Source organism: Callorhinus ursinus, unplaced genomic scaffold (assembly GCF_003265705.2).
Source record: "Callorhinus ursinus isolate GAN/ISIS: 27379988/994484 unplaced genomic scaffold, GSC_fseal_2.0 scaffold2, whole genome shotgun sequence".
Taxonomy (NCBI): domain Eukaryota; kingdom Metazoa; phylum Chordata; class Mammalia; order Carnivora; family Otariidae; genus Callorhinus; species Callorhinus ursinus.
Genome location: NW_027397064.1, coordinates 10,109,603 through 10,129,558, shown reverse-complemented (window position 1 = coordinate 10,129,558; position 19,956 = coordinate 10,109,603). Strand labels below are relative to the sequence as shown.

At 41.8% G+C, this 19,956-nt stretch overlaps 2 protein-coding genes across 4 annotated transcripts in view; one reads left to right on the top strand and one right to left on the bottom strand.

Annotated features, from left to right (window-relative positions):
* The window catches only part of COL4A4 (collagen type IV alpha 4 chain), a 123,097-nt gene extending 119,770 nt beyond the window's left edge, over nt 1-3,327 (bottom strand). The window contains exons 1-2 of the mRNA XM_025886840.2: nt 3,075-3,327; nt 1,245-1,408 (exon numbers count right to left, since the gene is read on the bottom strand). The gene's annotated coding sequence lies outside the window, so the exon portion shown is untranslated. The remainder of the gene's footprint in view (nt 1-1,244; nt 1,409-3,074) is intronic.
* Nucleotides 3,328-3,627: 300 nt separating this feature from the next.
* COL4A3 (collagen type IV alpha 3 chain) overlaps nt 3,628-19,956 on the top strand; it is a 127,372-nt gene continuing 111,043 nt past the window's right edge. For all 3 annotated transcript variants that reach the window (XR_012373961.1, XR_012373960.1, XM_025890618.2), the window contains exon 1: nt 3,628-3,885. Coding sequence is in view for 1 of the 3 variants with exons in the window: in XM_025890618.2 (XP_025746403.1) it covers nt 3,799-3,885 (87 nt within the window). In the remaining 2 variants the exon portion in view is untranslated. The remainder of the gene's footprint in view (nt 3,886-19,956) is intronic.

Below are 19,956 nucleotides of genomic sequence, written 5' to 3'. Positions count from 1 at the left end.
ACAGGAAAGAACTCCAAAAAGACCCCTGCCCTCATGGAGCTTCCACTCCCATGTAGGGAAGCAAATGCTATGCATTTAAGCACTACGTAGAAGACAGACATGATACTGTGATTTTGAAAAAGGAGCAAAATAATAATATCAAGCTTGTCAGAGGCAATGGCCACTTCACTTGGTTCAAAAACCCTCATCTGCCATCAGTGTAAAAAGTAGAGGTCTCTGCGTCCTTTGTACAGACAAAAAGAACCATCCCCACTTTACTTTTGCTTTATTACATTGGATGGGGTAACTGGGTGATGGGTATTAAGGAGGGCAGGTGATGTGATGAGCACTGGGTGTTATACACAACTAATGAATCATTGAACATTATATCAAAAACTAGTGATGTACTAAAAAAAATAAAGACAAATTGAAAAACAAACAAAAACAAAATAAAAATAGAAAAATAAAGAAACAACGGTGGAAAAATCAACTCTCTTGACCCCAAGCCTATTTTTTTTTTTAAATCAAGAATTCTGGTTTACTAATACCAACTAGTGAATATACCAAACATTTTGTGTGTGTGACTATTCTTTTTAATTTAAATTTACGTATAGTTGACCTGGAATGTTTTATTAGTTTCAAGTATACATCACTGTACCAAAGGGAATGTATGTATGTGGCGGGGGGGGGTGAGGAATGGGAGGTGAAATCTGGCCTTTAGACAAGCCACTTCTCAAAGTTTAATGTGAGGAGGATCAGCTGGAGACCTTGGTGAATGCAGGCTCTGAATCAATGGGTCTGGGGTGGTACCTGAGACTCTGCATTTCTAACCAGCTCTCCAGGATGCCAAAGCTACTGCTCCCAGAGATGCCAAGTAACAAGGTTCTAGATGCCTTAGTAGTTGGTTGACCTCAAAGGAGCAGGTGGGGTGTGCTTGGCTATCACCCCTTTCCTGCTGAGCTGAGAAGAGCATCTCCATCATGTGCCACCATTTCTCATCAGGTTCACCCACTTTTCCTTTATGCAACTGGAGAATCAGATCCCAAGATAAGATTATTTCATGAAGACCCTGGACAGAGGGCTTCTAATGCATTACTGCACTGGATTCCTGCAACTCTTGGCAGTGGGTGCGATGATTATGGCCCATTTTACAGAAGAGAAGACCCCAGACCCGAGAGGTTAGCTCATACTAGTAAGTGTGCAAAGGATTCAAAATCCATTGGCTACCCCAGAGACCAAGCTCTTCACCACTGCTTCCTCCTTACCGTATTTACATCACAGGGTTCTTTCCTGCTCTGTTACAGCATCAGAGGTGACTTGCCGTTGACTGCTGCCTCCCAGTTCAAAGTTAATAAAGCCAAGTCTGATCTTCTGTCAAAATGACTTGGTTTCAGGAAAAAGCAATTAAAAACCAAACTTGAGAGATCTTCTGGAATTCAGCAAAAATAAAGAATATTTAGCACTAGCATTGGGGGTTTTTTTTTTTTCCCCTCTAGGAAGTAATGTCAGTTCATGCAATATTATCACACTTGGAATTCTTGGAGTCTTTTATTTCATCAACCAAGCACCTGATGTCCTATCTAACAAGAGTGACAAGACAAGGTTCCATAAGAGGCTTCCCTGTCCATAGGGAGAAGCTACTATGTCCCACACTGCAATACCTGTGGCCTGAACACACATAAGTCTTAATAGAGAGTTTAATATATGTCCTTTTGATTTTTCCACAAAAGAGAGGCCCTAATTCAACTCAGCCAACTGAAATAAGCATGTAAGACAGTAGTTCTCAAACTTGGCTGCAAATGGGAATCTCCAGGGAGCTTCTAAACACACCTGAGTCCTACCATTGGAAGGTCTGGTGTGATTGGTTTGGGATGAATTGGGTATCAGGGTTTTTAGAGGTTCCTTAGGAGATTATAATGCATAGCCACAGTCAACAATCACTGGCATGAAAAATAGAGGGAAGACATTAAATTCACTCACCAGCCCCCCACAAAAAAGGGGGGGAGATGTCTTCATTCACTGTCAGGGTTTTGCCTACCTACATAGCTACATAGGTCTAATATAGTAATAGACCCTATTCTAATTGCGAGCAAGTGGTTCTCCACAATCAGTGACCAAAGCACATATTTCACACATGGTACTTGATGACCAACTACTGCAGATAGCAAACACTGCTTCAAAGCAGGGGTCCTTAACGTGGAGATGGAATTCAGGTGGTCTGTGAACTTGTATGGCAACAAAAAGTACAGTCTCTTTTCACTAACCTTTCCTGGAAGTTCAGCATTTCAAGCAGTTATGAATATAGGCAACAAATTACAATCGTTTTGGCAGCTCTTGAGAGGGCACCTGTTGGTGATTCCATGTCACATTTTCGTTTTGCTGTCCCCACTAGTTTGGGATTACAGGTGTTTGACAGATCTGTTGTTAGCTGCAGGTATTTAGTGCAGTAATAATGTCGCGCGTCTGTCACGATATCATGACTTTAATACACTGATACCTGTAATCCAGTAAAACTGATTCTGATTTAATTTTGTGATTTTGTGTATTTAATGACATGATTCCGAAAAGGGGTCTAATGTTTCCCCAGGGCCAACGTGGTCAGTGGCACAAGAAAGGGCAGGACCCCCCGTTCTGAAGATAGCGCCCTAACAAGCCAGGTCCCGCACCGGCAAGAAGGGCGCTCTCAGGAGGGAGACACCCCGCACAGAATTGGCTTTTGGTTTCCTCTGCGTTTCCGCAGATAGGACTTACCCTGAAAAGCCAGTTCAACGCAGCAGAGAATAGGATGGGCTTTCTCTTTCCCCTCCGCTGCCTCTTGCTCTTGGCATTCTGGAGTGCCCAGGCTGCCAGGCTGATAACTCGAGCCTCCAAATTCATCAAAACACAGCGCCCAGTTCAAGCCCGGGCACACAAGCCCAGGAGCCAGACAAGCTCTCCTCTGGTGACCCCGGGACCCCAGCTCCCCAGCCCCGCCCGCCATCCCGCGCGCCCCACCCTCAGTTGCCACGCTTCCTCCACTGCCCACACCCCCCACCCCCACCCCAGACAGGTGCCCAGGGACAGCGATTGCCCAGACTGGGCGGTGGGCGCCTTACCTCCGGAGACACCCGCCGCGCCGGAAGCCGCCTGGTCGCAGCGCGCGCGGCGCCGCACCTCCCGGCTCCGCCGCGTCCAAATCCACGCGCGCCTAGGCGGCCGGGTCTCGGCGCTCTCACCGCCCAGGGCGGCGGCTGCGAGTCCGCGGCGGGTTGAGAAGCGGAGAGCGGCGCGATGGCACCGCCGCGGGAGCCGGCAGCAGGCTGGGCCGCTGGAGTGCAGACGCCCGGCGCGCCTCCCGCTTAATCTGGGCGCTGCCGCTGGCCACTCCCCCCCGCCCCGCTCAGCCGCCTCCCCAGCGCACACCCCCAAATTCCCCACCTCCGACCCGCGCCCCCCGGCCCCGCCTCGGCCCCAGAACCTTGGGAGCATCCTCTCCTAACCCCTTACCCTGGATCCGCGCCCACCTGCCCCGCAGCGCACAGTTTTTTTTTCTCGCCTGCTGGGCACGATGCCCAGGTCGGAGGGACATTGCCTGGTGAGTTGAAGAGGAGGGGGGACGAGGGCGGGACCTAAGCCACTTCTTCCCTCCCTTGGAGCCGCAGTCAAAAACCTCAGTGGGGAGGGACGGACGGCGTGGCTGAGCCCTACAAAACCCGCCCTGGGCGGGCTGGCGAGGCGAGCTTCACAGCCAGGCTCCCCAACCCGCGTCGCGCAAGGGACGCGGTGTCCGCAGAGCCTGCGGGTCACTGGACACGCCGGGGCTCTGAGCGGGCGCCCACCATGCGCCCCGGCACGGCGCCCAGGTCGCCCGCGCTGCTACTGCCGCTCCTGCTGGTGCTCCTGGCGGCGGCGCCCACGACAGGCAAGGTGAGCGACGGGCGGCGCGACACCCAGCCCCTCGTCCCGGGAACGCGCGGGCCCCACCCGCGGGGCGCAGGCCTTGAGCCCCTGCCCGGTGCGTGCGTGACTTTGGGCTCCACGCCGGTGCCTGGGCGGGCGGCGTGGGGTTGCGAGCAGGCGGGCATGCCCGGGGAACAGGTGGAATGCGCTGGAGGAAGGCCGGTGGAAGAGGAGAGGAGCAAGCTTGTCTGGTTCACTCTGAGTCAGGGACCCTGGGGAAAGGCCTCCAGAGGTAGATGATAGATGGACAGATGGATAGATGGATGGATAGATAGATGATAGATAGATGATAGATAGATGATAGATAGATAGATAGATAGATAGATAGATAGATAGATAGATAGAAAGATAGATAGATAGATAGATAGATAGATAGATAGATAGATAGATAGATAGATAGATACAGACGTAGGTCTGAGATAATGGCTAGGGATGAGAACACCGGCTACAGAGATGCGCTATGTCATACTGGTGAATCAGAGCAGGCAGCGTGGCCTGGCAGAAAGCATAGAGGGCTGGGAAAGTCCCAGCCCTGACATTTCCTAGATGTCACCTCACACTGAACTCTGACCGCTCTGGGGCTCGGTTTCCCCCTTGTCAAAACTCACACTCCAGTGTTCTGGTCACTATTGTTGGGAAAAGCTAATGCCATCACCGAAAACTTATTAGCACCTTAGAAATAAAACTCAGGATGAATTAAGCAATCTGTCACTTTGATTTTGATTCATAATTTGAGAGATCCCAGATTCATTTAAATGCACTCCATATTTCTTATTCTTTGCAAAGATAAATTGGGTGTCCCCCAAACTATTATAACTCCTAGTTGACTCACTTGATTTGAACTTCTGAGAGTAAAATTTAACTTGTCAGATGAGTCTGTGATTTATACACTTAAAAAGTTAATGTGGGCGATAGTGTAGCATAACTTTCATTTCCAAAGATGAGCAGTTTTACAACTTCATGATTGAGACTATAATTGGAAGTCAACAGTCACACAAATGTGTCTTATGACCATATGTAATCTAAGTACTTTTCTTTTAAATTAAGACATGAAAGATTAAGCTAAAACCCTCTTTATTCTTATTCTTCTCCCCCTTCCCATCTAAACAAAGGTCATCCACTCACCACTTCATGTTTCTTTCTGGACATTTTCTGTGCATTTAGGTACACACAAATAGACCCACAAACAACATATGGTTGTGTTGGTGTTTTTTTAACATAATCGATACCATGCTATATGCATCCTTTTGCAACCTATGGATCTGTCCATGTTAGTATGTGAGATACATTCACCTTTCTTTTTGCCTTGTTGCATGATTTTCCACAGTATATGAATATGCCAAAGTCAATTGAACCATTCCCCTGTCAATTTACATTTAGGTTATTGAGTGTTTTACATTCTAAGGGCTTTTATAATCCATGTAATCTTTTCATGTAGCTGGTTCCAACAAAAATGCCCTTTGCATAGACTAGGAATGCCCAACTCAATACTTCTGGGCATGGTATATTAAACTCATCCAAGTCAGTGTAGATTATCTACCATCTTTAATCCAAGAGCAAGTAAATACAACAAGCAAAAGAACTAAAGAAAGTATATGTTGTGGGAAGGCCAGGGCAGAGTTTCCGAGCAGGGTTTGCACATCCTTCTAGACTCCAAAGAAGAGGAGAGGTAGGGGAAGGTTGGGAAATGGGGGATACATAAAGATCAGCCTGGAAAAGTGATGCTCTGTGATCATACAACCTCTAATTATGCCAATTTTTAATTATATTGTCACATTCCCTTATTACTTTTTACATGTAACATTTTTTGTGTGTGTGTCTTGAGTTTGGCCAAATCTTGATGCCTTCTTGCTGATAATACAATTAACCCATTGTATTATTTTTATCATTGCTTGAAGCAAGTTCTTGTTAAAATTGATGAGAATGATCATTTCTATTGCACTGGCTGAATTATATAAAAAGTGTCATTAGAAACCATGAAATGTGTGTAGAGACAAGGAATCATAAGTTAACCGGTCACTGGTCGAGAGGATGCCAGCATGCCTCCCTCCACAAGGTAACTCTGGTGCTGGACAGGGCACTTGACCTCTCTGAGCCTCAGGTTTCTGCTCTGTAAAATGAGGGAGTTGAAAGCCCTGGAGGGGCCAGCAGGTGAGATAATGAATGAGTCAGGCTGTGGGGTGGGGACCCGTCTTCAGGGCCAACTGTTTGTTGGCATTCTAGAATTCAGGCTCAGCAAAGCCAGAATCCTTGCTTTCTTCAGGAGAGAAGGGGGCTGGGGTGGGGAGTGGATGGATCCAATTTCTATCAGAAATCTCTCAAACTCTAGATGTTAGCAAATAAGTCAAAACTTTGCAAAACACATAGTGGTTTTTTGGTTTTTTTGGTTTTTTGTAAAGTGCTGAACAAACACAGGGCCAAATAATGTACACGTGTAGGCTAAATTTAGCCTTTGGGCCATGGTATCTATCATCTTGGGGCTGCGCTCCTTAAAAACATATTTTGCTTTCAATTTCTGCAATTGTACTTTAGCAATTTCTCAAACCAGGGAGGTAGTAGTGGTGTTGACCCCACATTCTGAGTTCAGACAGGGTGGAACTGTCCACCCACACAATTTGTTCTGAAGTCCCGTCAGTGAAATCCCTCTGTGGGTTCCAGGCCTGGCTGCTCAGTGCATCCTCAGGTTTATCACAGTTCCCAGGCCCAGCTGGTCAACCTGAAACTGGGAAGCGCATTGCTTGTTGTCTCAGGCCATAGATCAGGGAGATGGGCTAGAGGGAGCTCCTTCTCTAAGCTGCAGAAGGTGAAGTTCATGGTCTGAGACACGGCTTCTACTTCCTCTTTTTGCCTTAAAATTCCAAACAGAGCAGAAATGCAGCAAGCAACTATCAGAAGCTGAGTAACAGCTACATTTTAGGGAGAATGCTTTCTCGACAGTTTAAGAAAGTAAGTTGAACTGGGAAACATTCCAAACAAACAAAAAGTAACGTAACAGCAACATTAAGTTATATAAAAGTAACGTCTCTCCCTTTAGGGGAAACAGTATATGAATACAAAAAGTCCTGGGTGGCTCAGCTGGTTAAGCGTCTGCCTTCTGCTCAGGTCATGATCCCAGGGTCCTGGGATCAAGTCCTGCATTGGGCTCCCTGCTCAGTGGGGAGCCTGCTTCTCTCCCTCTCTCTCTCTGTCTCTCATGAATAAATAAATAAAATCTTAAAAAAAAAGTTATACAAAAAGTCATACACACATTCTTTGCCCCCTCTTCTGTGCATGTTTTGTATTTACACACTGTGTGTGTGTGTGTGTGTGTGTGTGTGTTAGTCACTGTGAAAAATAAATACTATTGTTTTGTGGTCCTTCAAATGCAATGAATGGTTTCACATTAATAGGTACCTTTTGGAGCTTGCTTACATCAATCAATATAATGGTTTTGGATTTCATCCATGTTGATACATATAGATCTGATTCATGCATATACATATGGATGTAAATAAAGCACAGTTTATTTTTCCATCCCCCTAAACACAGGAAGTTTGTTTCCATGGTCTTGTTTCGGGAAGTTGGAATGTAACATCTTTGTATAGGTACCATTGTGACAACTAGATTGTGAATTCCTACACAGGATTCAAAGAAGGCTATGAGAGAAAGCGTATTTTAAATTGTATTAGGAATTGTGAAATGGACTCCAAAAGAGTTGCACCTGTTTCCCTACATCCTCAGCAAAATTTGGTGTGTTTAGATGTTCATGAGTACAAAATAGGATCCCGTGTTGACTAGTGAGTTTGTGGATCTTTTCATGTTTTAATTGGCAATTTAGATTTACCTCCGGGTGAATTGCATGGACAACACTTTGCCTATTGATCTCTTGTGGCCTTGCCTTTTTTGTTGCTAATAATTAGGAGTTATTTATGTATTTGGATGCCAAACTTTTGCCATTTAAGTGTGCAGCAAAGATTTCATTCTATTCTCTGGTTTATCTTCTCATTTAGTTACTGGTGCCTTAACATATAACTTTTTTCTTTTTTTCTTTATTTTTTATTTTTTTTAATTTTATTTATTTATTTGACAGAGAGAGACACAGTGAGAGAGGGAACACAAGCAGGGGGAGTGGGAGAGGGAGAAGCAGACTTCCCGTGGAGCAAGAAGCCCAATGTGGGGCTAGATCCCAGGACCCCGGGATCATGACCTGAACTGAAGGCAGACACTTAACGACTGAGCCACCCAGGCGCTCCAACATTTTTTTTCACTAGACTCTCGAAACTATCAATTTTTTCTTGATATTTTGTTTTGTGTCTTGTTGAAGCAATCCTTTTCTTCCCTGAGATTATAAAAATGTTCTCTTACCTTAAAAAAAAGAAAAAGAAAAGAAAGTTTTACAATTTAACTCTTTTACACTTGGGACTCTTAATCCTGGAATTGTTTTTCTACTTAAGGGATATGATTTTATCTTTTTCCATGTAGATGACAAATTGTTTCAACATTATTTATTGAATAATGCATTCTTTCCCTTAGTGTTTTGCAGTGTTATATCTGCAAACATGTGTACCAATCACTCATTCATATATAGGTCTGTTTGTATTCATTTATGGGTCCGTTTATTTAGGGCTTTCACTTCTCACTATGTTTTAGAGTTTTCTGTTTCTTTAATTTTTCAGATATTTTCAATACAATTGTAAATGTTTTTTTTTTCAAAATTTAATAGCCTAACTATCAAAGATACTGCAAACTGGTTGAATTTTGTATTTTGACTTTACATAAGCAACTCTGAATTTTTCAAATGCATTTGAGGCTAAAAACCTTCCCCCAAATACTGCTTTAACTACACACACACACATTTTAACAAGCACTATTTTAGCATAATTACATTCAGAATCCTTTCTAATTGATTTCTTCACCCTATGGGTTATTTAGATACTTATTTCTTAATTTCCAAACATAGGGAGATTTTTCTAGTTAATCTTTTTTTTATGAAATTATTTTAGAGATGATATTCTGGCTTCAAAGATAGATATATATATCTCAATTAGGTCAAGATTTTTTAATCATGTTATTAAAATCACCTGTGCCCATGTATTTCTTATTTATCCTACTCAGTGGATATTTAATCTGAGAGTCTATATTTTTCATCAAATCTTCAAAATTCTCAGACATCCCCTTTTTATACTTCTCCTTCCCCGCTGTCTCTACTCCTGGCATTCTTAGGATGCATCATGGACTTTCTCATCTTCTCCTCCAATTCTCCTAACTTCTTATAACGGAGACCTTTCATATGCCACTCGGATCCTCTGGGCCCCACCTTGCTCCTGGGCTATGGTCACTGACTTACCCCAGCTGCCAGCTTGACCACAGACTTTGCACATGAAACAGTCTATGGTTTCTCTAGACTCCACTCATGGCTCCCTGTTGTCCTTTAGATGGAGGGTATTAACCCCTGTGGGGCATATCTTTAACCCGTGGGCAATGGGAGCCATTGCATAACTTCCCTTCTTCTCACAGAAGAACTTGGTTAGAAGTGCAGAGGTTCACCCAGCCTCTCCATGAGACCAATCATCAGATGGACTTGAGACCAAGGGGTAGCATATCCAGCTTCTGTCCCAGGTGCTGCTTCTCCCATGTCTCTGAAGCTGCCTCACATCTTTCTTTCAATTTCTAATTCTCTCTTCTGCTGTTTGTAAGTTTCAGTAAATTATTCAATCTATTGTAATTTTCAGTAATGAAAAAGAACTCTGGATGGAACCGTTCAACTGGGTTTATAACCCCAGATCTATTCATTACCAGCTTCTACATTTTTTGTCTCAATTTTTTTTAATATTAAAATGGAAGTAAGAGACGGACTTCAGGATTTTATGAGGATTCAGTGATTTGATACACATAACACATACTTTACCATGCTTGTCACAGAGTAATCATTCAACAAATGTTAACTATAATATTTTTATTCATTAAATTTTAATTTCAGTGACTACTCTAGGAGTCCTTTTTGGAGTCTGTCTGGGGTTGGGTTTTTTGTTTTGTTTTGTTTTGTTTTGTTTGCCTTTTTTTGTAGATTTCCCCTCCATCTTGTGCTTTTACTCATTTTACACATACTCATTTTATACCCAATCCCCTTCTCATTGTTTTTCTATGATTTCTATGTGTCTTCTATTATCACCCATGGGGAGACCATGTGTATGAGAAGTTTAGGGAAAATAAAAGCCTCCTGTCATCACTCAGCCTGCCCCACTCCCTCCATTTCACCTCATTGCTCACAGATTGGAGCTGTTCTGACCTGGGAGGGAAAAAAAAAGGACAAAGTAGTTCTGTGGCTCCCAGGAGAATTTTTTCCCATTAGAATAGACTTACGTCATAATGGTTTGGGAGGACTGAGGGCACCAAACATGTTTCCTTTTGTCTTCCCAGGGCCACCCTCCTCCAGACCCTCCCACTGCCCATTTCCTCCAAACATTCTGACTTCCATTAGATGAGGTGGGGGTCAAGGCCAACAACAGCAAAGCCACCAGCTTTCTCTCTCAGCCTCCTCAAACTCTCTGAGGCGGGCCTTCCTCCTTGAGCACTTCTCTGGGCGTATAGTAACTAGTTTGCTTTCAGACATGATCCTTGGAAAAACTGAATTAAATGAAATCTGTCTTTGCATTGCCCTTATAAAATTTCCCTGTTATGGAGAGCACGGCCGTAACTGTCTAGTGTTGACTATGAGTAAGGATAACTTTGTTAAATATTGCAGTTGATGAAAACCCTCAAACCTATCAGTGTCCGATTCCAACAACAGAGCTGTCTGGCTTGCAAATGCCCTGTGGTCCTTCATCCGTGTGCATCTGACCATACTCATGCTGTGGCCTTCAGCCAAAAACCATCCCTCCACCATGGAGTAAAAGATTTTCCAAGATCAGTGAAAGCACATGGTGCCCAAAGCGTTTTTGTTCTACAGAGTATATATCTGGCCCCCGCCTAGCCTTTTAATCATAATAGACTTTCACTGTAAGTTATTTATTTCACCTCTGTTTTCAGTTTCGGAAAATAAGGAAACTGAGATCATATCAACTTCTTAACAGAATAGACATTTTCCCTCTCAGGCCTCCCACCGTGGCCTTGACCAGTTACATAATCCCTCTGAGATGTCTTCATCTCTAAAAATCAGATAAGAAAGCCTCTCACTCTGAGTTCTATGTTCATCTCCCAAGGTATCGTCGCTGGCTCTTGTCTTCTGAAAGCGCCCATTTCAGTCTTTTCAGCCTTCTGGGCTTCCTTGTGCAACTGCCAGCTAAGACCTCTGGCTTCAGATACATTTTCTAGCCAAGACTGAAGGAAAGTATATTGGTTCTATCATTTTTCCACTTTACATGGTTTCATAAGTTCAGATAATGAACATCGGTGTCCACATTATGCAATAGAAAAATGTGAGCCATACCAATGAGCCACATACGTAATTTTAAGTTTCTCAGTAGCCACATTAAAAAATAAAAAGAAACAAGTAAAATTAACTTGAATATATTTCACTTACGCCAACGCATCCATAACTTTATCATTTCAACACGTAATCACTAGTAAAAACACTAGTAGATATTTTACAATCTTTTTTTCATGTTAAGTTTTCAAAATCTGGTATCTATTTTGCCTTTCTAGAACATGTTACTTAAGAGTATCTACACTTCAAGTGTCTATAGCCATGTGTGGCTACCATCTTCAATAGCTCAGACCCATATATGTGGTGTCCAGATATGAGAGGGAGATGTAGTCCATAAGGTTATATCTCTGAATGGAACACATTTTGTTTGCTGATTTGCCATAGGAAATAAGCACGTTGTCAAGATGACAAACTTCAATTAAAGACAATAAGTCAGCATGGATTGTGCCTAAGTATCTGTGCAACTTTTTCTCCAGAAAGTTAAGATGGTTGACCTTGGCTACAATGCTTAAAGTTGCACAAATTACTTTGTACACTTTTAGTTATATTGCTCCAGTATCAAAATATGAGTAAGTTGTGTACCTGAGGAGTTGAAAGAACATCACAAAACAGTGAACATTTGGCAAAAGGAAAGGGGGAAAGGAGAAATATATTGGAAACCAACTTGCCTTTCATCTTAAACTATAAACTAAGTTATCACTACAACTTAGCCAGGCAAGAGGTTTAATGTTCCTTTAAACAAGTTACTTCTGCTTTTAACTGTAAGTGATGGTACCATATTTATTGCAGATAAACTACTCACCAGGACCCACAGCTCTTATCATCTAGCTACAATTATTTTATTATTATTATTAAAAGCAGGAAGGAGATAATAGAACAGAGACATAGGCATGTGGGCTAGGTACTAGAGATTCACTGATGAACAGTCTGCATCCCTGGCCATGGTGGAGTTGGGTGTCCAGGGGAATAGGGGAGAGAGACAGCAGCTCAGTAAACAAACATATAACTGTAGATTGGGGTACCTGCTAGGGGAGAATAATGTGGTGATGGAGAAGGAGAGCATTTACCTTAGCTAGAGCTCATTGGGGAAAACCTTTCTGACGAACTGACTCACAGCCTTACATGGAGACCGAGCAATGTAGGATGCACTGAGGAATGTGATTCAGGCCAAGGCCTCTCAAGAGTGAAGATGCTTCTGATGTTATGGCTCCTGGGTTGTCAAAGAATAAAACCAAGACCAACAGAAGTTTTAGAAAAAGAAAAAGAAAATGCTGAGTTTATTTACTCACCATGAGGGAATACATATACTGGGTATTTTACCAAAGGTGGGGCAGGGGATGGGAAGCAGGGAGGCAGGGTGCTCCAGAGGGGGGCAGGCTCATGGTGGTTGTGCTAATTAAGCAGGGGAATTGCTCCCTGGGTAAGCTGAAATAAATCCACAGGATAACATGTAGGTGAGCATCCTATAATTTTAATGTTTGCACTTAACAAATTAATATTTTAACAAAAAAGAAACAATATAGTATATTTATGCTATTCACAAGACAGTTCTTGCATTAATAATGGATGAGTAATGAATTCACACTGTAACTTGGTAATGGGCCCGCATGTAAAGAGATGCGATGAAAATGTTCTTTCCTTCTTGTTGATGTGTCTCTGTCATCCTCGCCTCAACCTCACTGGGACGGGTTTGAATTTGCCAAATGTGGCTGTGAGGGCCAGGGCCAGAAGCTAAAGCAGGGCCAAAGAGCCCTTGTCCTAGCTGACATAGGTCCCGGGCCAGAGAGGGCTCCAAGCCAGGGAAGAATGAAACCCAGCGAAGGCTCTCCCAGAAGGAGGTGAAGAGTTCCTCACTCATAGGACCCACAGCACCAGCTTCCCCTCCTGGTGGGTGCTAGTTAGGAAGGCAGAATGGCATGTTGAGCCCTTCCCCAAACCCAACCCAACTAAAATCTGCACACTGATCAGCTCCCCAGGAGATTCCATTCCTGGGTACATTATCGTCTGAGAACTGTGCCAGCCTTGGTAAGGACTCTAAAGGGTCCCTCGAGGTGCAGGGGGATGGCACTGGAGCGTTTCAAAAGAACTGTCACATGATCTCTATTTTAAAGACTTGTATGACTGACACACAGAGGAGGTTGTTCTCCTTGGGAACCCAGCCTAGGTAAAGGAGAGGTGACAGAGCAGGAAGCAAATCTTGGTGGTGCTTTCTTTTGTTTGTTTTTTTGGATTCTGTTGGCTTAGCAGTAAGAGAGGAATGCAGGAGAAAAGTCTAGATCAACATAGCAGTTGCTCAATGTGTCCGTGTTAATTGATTCAGTGCAATTAACTTGATAATGAATCATGCAATGAGAGAGGGTTAAAAATCCAGTCGGGTGCCCTGTACATACAATGTCAGGCTATCAGACAAATATTTCCACACATCACTGTAGGTAATATATATGTGTATGTGTGTATGCACATATAAATACACATTTAAGGAGTATTTGATAATCTCATATTTTGGTATTATTGCAATGAGATAACTGTTGTTTTTTTTTTTTAAGTGTAATCCTTGGAGCTATTTAAAATGTAACTGTATAAAGATCTTTTATTTTTCTGACCGTGGTTTTGGGGTAACTTAGGAATTTTCCATTTTTAATCTTTAAGATTGATGTTTGTTAATTAGATCATATCTCCAACTTCATTTCTTTGAGAAGTGATCCCAATGTTTAAAAAGGAGTTCAAGTGTATTTAGAAACCTTGAGAGATTTGTCATTAGGTAGACAAAACAGTCAGGTCACTGGATTTTTTTCCCACCAGGATATTTTGTTGTTACATGAATTTCTCAAGGAAAAAGTTCTACAAGTGGAAAGTTGAGAAATCTGCAATATTTTCCCTTGAATCAAATGTCAAAGTATGTCTGGAGAGACCCAAAACAACAAGGTTGTTTAACTAGATGATAGGATGATTTTATTCTGTTTATTTGTGTATGATATCGGCAAAGCTGAAGCATTCACACGCTGGCTTTAAAAAAAGGTTTCCTGTGTTGTACAAAATCTGGAAAACATTTAAAAGTACCAAAAGAAATTTAAAAATAGAAATGATCCATAATCATATTACCCATAGAAGATTACTGTCCTCTATTCCCTACCAGATTATGATTTTTTTTATTCTACTCTTTTCACGTAACAGTGGACTGGTGAAAATTTTCTGAGTTATTATTACAGATATCATCTCTAAATGTCTACAGAGCACTTCATTGTAGGTTGGTACCATAACTTATTTAGGTAATACCCTTCTGTTGAATTTTTGGGGTATTTCCAATTGTTTAGAAATAAAGCTACAATGGAACTCCTTGAAGACTAACACTTACTAAACTCATATTTTAAATAATTGTGTATGTAGATGCTTTCTTATCAGATGTCTGGTTTTGTGCATTTCTGAATAAGATGGCAAGGTAGTATCATTCCTGATTAACAGTTAAGAGTCTGAAACAAGAGAACTCATCAAATTCATGGAGGAAGTAGGTTTAGAATTGGGAGTTCTTGTTATTTGGGTTTTTTAGTAGGACTCTGTCTTACCAAAACTTCCCAGATGATTGAAAAGGAGCATCAGATATCACTTTATTCATTACTTAAATAACTATCTCATGAGATAAGGATCCTACAGGTTGGAAGCCACACGACGTGCCCATGCAAGCGCCAACACTCTCGTATGCCCACATCCTCTGGAGAGGACCACCAAGAGGTAGATTAATCTAGCACTGCAGGTGCCCGCGGCTGTGCCCATGGAACCTTCAGAGCTTCTACTCACTGTGACCTGCTCAGGCCTTTCAGAGATAGAGCATTCAGAGCACACGTGACTCGAAGGAGCAGCAACCCCAGACCCCAGGAGACCAGTCATGGAGACAAGGATATCTGAGACACCCCACCATCCGAGAGTCACTGTTGGGACAGTTGGGGCAAGTCCCTTGAATTCCAAGGCTCTCCATTGCCTCAATCATGAAACCCATCCCTTCTATCTCCAGAAATCATTTAACTAAACACATTTTGCATTCTACAAACGCCAAGTAGTATTGAGACCAGGAATGAATTGCAATATCAGAAAAGCAATAGTCCAAAGTTTCTTATACTCATTTAATTCTCCTATTACTTTGTGACTCAGTATCAACTTCCTGGAATGTATTAAGGAGTTGCTTATTTTCGAAAATATTATTCAGTGCATTCTTTGCTGCTGGTATTTTCTAATAACGTTATTTGGAAACATCAGCAGAAATGGCATCCTCCCTGAGCACTGTTCCCATTAAAAAATGAACAGTGTGTTTACCTTACACCACCCCATGTAAATACTAATGCTAAAACTCATCTGGTGATTTCATCACTTTCATGGTCACTTTCCAAACACCTCACCTAAAATACCTGTTAATTACAGAGATAATGCTGGGGAACATTTGATAGTCATAATTTGGTCCTTTCTTATCTTTCAAATATAGGTTTTTTGGCATGAATTTAGAAGAGATGCAACCAGCTTTGGCACACAGCCTCCTTCAGATCCCATTAATGTGTAATGGGCAACAACAGTGTAAATTCACTTGGTGCACATTCACTGAACACCTTAAGTACAGTGCACTATGGTAAGGAAACTCTTGAAATATCCTCTAAACAGGATGGCTCCTTGGGAAGGTTGCTAATGAGGCTGCTGGAACTAATTATCAGACTAAGTGAAAATATTTTTTCTATGTTGATCTTTTTTTCCTAGCAATAAAAGTAATCTATGCCCATTTGTGAACATTCAAAATATATAGATAAGTATATTTTTAAAAAGCTCTCCTAGTCAAAGAACCCAGAAGTAGCCAGTGTTAATCTTTTGTTATATTTGTATAAAAATGAGATCATATAGAATAAGGTATTTTGTATCCTGCTTTTTTGACATTATATTATTATTTTTTCACATCATTAAACATCTTCTAAAAATGATTCCGTACTATTCCATCATGTTTATATACCATGATTAGGTTTATGTAACCTAAATTTTTGATATTATAAACAAAGCTGTGATGAATTCTTGCCCATGTACCTTTTTGTAATAGCCTTTTATAGTAAAATTATTATTTAGATCAACTGGTATAATTTTTTTCTTTTTTTATACCACAAATTCTACTTGTCAAATGATAGACATAAATACTGGTAAGTAGAAAGAAAACAAAATCAGTCCAAATCCTATCATGTAAAATATAACTAGAGATAATATTTTGATATATACTCTATTGTCTTTTTTTACTTAATCCAAAATATGATTTGGTGTATGACCTGAGCCAAGGATCTAAATTTTTAAAATTTCCCAAACTAGTCAATATTCCCAACATTAGTTTTATAATAATTTACCTGTTCCCCCATTGACTTCTTGTGATCTCAGCTCTGCTCAAAAAAGAACCAAAAGAATATCTTGAATAGAGCCAGGATCTTCTTAGAACGCACTGCTGATGATGAGATGCATGGCTAATGGCCACAAATAAAATATGGGGTTTACCAGTTATTTTCTTTGTTATAGACCTAGAGTCAGTGTAGCATTAGGTAGATTTAAAGACTCCTGCCTCAATCAGTTTACCATTTCTCAGTGCCCCTTCATCCCTCACTCTTAGCTCTGCATCTGGAAGGGGGTAGGCTTGTTACGGAACCTGGACCGGATTGCCCAACGGAAGAACCAAGCGGCACTCGGAGATCTTGGAGGATAGGAGGTTTATTTAAGGCCGGCGGGCTCAGAGGAGAGTGGCCTCCAAAGGTCTGAGCCCTGAGCACAAACAAAGGGGGCAATTTATACACTTCTACTTCCGCATACTGGGCACTTTTGGCGCGTGTGTGAAGCGGGGCAGGGAGAAGAACCCGGATTGGTGCGTGGGAAGCAGAGCAGGGAGAAAAACCCGGAAGAGCCCTGGGGCAAGGACTGGGACTCTCTCACTGGCTCCGTTGGCCATCTTAGGACACAGATTTTCCTTATCAGGCTCAAAGACCCCCACTAGTCATCACTATAGGACATCCCATTGGTTTTAGATCATTCCAGTCATTTGGAGAAAATGGACCATTTCCAATCAATATGCCTAAGAGCAATATTTTTTTCTCTCCCAACACCATTCCATCTACCCCATCTCCTCTTGCTTCTCTCACCCATTTTTATGACTTCCCAGCCGGTGACGTTTGGACCTAGAATCTCTTAGACTTTTTTCTAGGTTTTTGAAGGCCAATCTGGCTTAAACCATGCATCGAAATCCAATTGATTTCTTTATGACAAGTTGAGAAGTAACTTATCATACAATCTCAGGAGATTGTATAATGGCTGCATTATAACCTCAGAAGCAAATATGGTTGCAGAAAAAAATTGAAATAAAGAAAAACCTTAAGACCCATAAAGGGGGTAAAGGAAAAATGTTGGGAATTTTGACCTATTGCAACAAAATACCACCCAGACCCCTCTTGAACCTCATCACACATACATCTCAGGAACCTTTTATTTAATCAGGTTAGCATGAATGCAACACGTTTAACATTTTCTGATGTAAAAACAGAAGACTAATACCAATTACTCTTAACATCCACCCACTAACATACTGTAAATGATTTACCTGGGAATCTATTTCCATACAGTTCACCTTCAGAAAGTAGCAGACAGAAAAGTTTCACAAAAGCCAGACTTGTTTTCACATGTGAAACTGCTGTGCTTTTTCATTTGGATAAATCACTGACTTGGGCTAAATAGAGTGGGCTCTTTGTTGTTGTTATTATAAGCTTTTCTTGGCCTAGAATTTTCCTGTTTATTCACTATGAAGAAGAGCAGTGCTTTGTGTTTCTAACATTGGAGTGGTAGTTCCTAATTCTACAGGCACGTTGAAGGTGATGGTGTTCATCAGAACCACTACAATGAGCCACGACCAAGAGGTGATCTCCAGTGGTCTGTATCTGGGGCCTTCTGGAGAAGTACAACAGAACAGAGTTACACATTAGAATAAAATCAAGGGATTCTTAATTCCAATCGTATTTTCTCCCTGAATTCTTAAATCTATCATTTCTCACCATTTTTACTAGGAGAACCTTTTCCCTGGGCAAAACATTTTCACAAACTTATCTGAGAAGATAGAAAGTCAGTCCTTATATAACTCACTCCACCAAGAATTAGCTGCATGTCCCTGGCTAACTTTGTTGAGCTTTGTTTTCCTTATTTGTAAAAAGGGGATAAAAATATGAGTGTATAGGTTCATATATATGATAATGATTAAATACAATAATGTCTATAAAAGCTTAGTGCCGTGCCTGGCATGTTAGGAACTATTGCTCGTAGTGAGTGGTGATATTTGACAGTATTCCACCAAACCATCATCTGGGGTTTTTACCTACTAGAACCCAGCAGTCAAAAGTCTTTCAGTTTACTTTCCAGTCTCTTGTGACACACCTGGGAGATCAGTTGGGCTATTCATTTTTGAAAATGGGATTCTGATGGTATCACAAAGTATTTAATTTTTTATTTCAATTTACCAACAGGAATAAACATAAATTAAATTAGAATTGTTCCTCATGGCATTGTACTCACTGACACTGGATTTTTGAAAGATCTGACTTTTGAAGATACGTGAAATCATTTCTATGTAAATAAATTCTCAAGGGTTCTGCATTTCCAAAGGAAGTAGAGTGGTTCTGTTTGCTTGCTTGCTTGCTTTGCCATTTTTTAAAAGATTTGGAAGTACATATATAAACGGATTGTTCTGCTTAAAATAAGCATTTGGGGCCAGAGACCCCAGGATAATAGTGACCAGCATAAAAACAGGGTGGATCTGGGGGATTTCTGGAGAAACTGATGATCCAGGAACATCTGAATGTTCCAAGCAGAGACCAGAGCAAAGTGTGTGGGAATAAGGGCAACACAAATCAGAAGGCTCGTTGGAATTTTGACTTCAGACTTTAGGTCAGGCCAGGTAGAAGATTGATTCAAACTTAGTGGTTATCAGACTTGGCCAGAAGGACCTAAACAGAGAGGAGACAGTGTGTCCAAGGTCAATAGGCAGGCAGATAGAAACCGGGTGACCCCAGAAAATGGAGTGCAGTGGACATCTGCTCTTTTTTCCTGACCTCTCCCCTGTCCCTCTCTGGTGGTAGCATGTTGATTTTACTTTAGGGAACTATCATCCCTTCATTGCCAAGGGCGCGGGCACATGACCTAAGCTGAGCCAGTAAGTGCCCTCCCCCAGGAATTTGGATCTTCAACCGAAAATGCAAGGAGCTTATTTATCCTGACAGCCGTGCCCTGAAAAACTTTCTGTTAGTTTTTGTACCTTGATCCTCACAACAGCCCTGAGGCTGCTCTTTTCTGAGGCCTGTTTATTTAACTTTTCTTCAACTTCTGTGTGCTGCCCCATGTCATTCCAACAAATTCCTCTTTTATCATTGAATTAGCCTAAATAATTTCTGTTGCTTGCCACCAAAGAACCCTGGCAAGGATCCAGGAATCCAGACACCAGTCTGGCCAGCAGAACTGGTGGGTCAGCAACCTTCTCCCCTAGCCAAGAAGCCTCTTATATTAACATGTGAGGAGAGAGTTCCCCTCAGTAGCAACAAATTCAGGCCAGCTAGTGCACATGGGTGAACTCTTGCTAGAAAACTGGT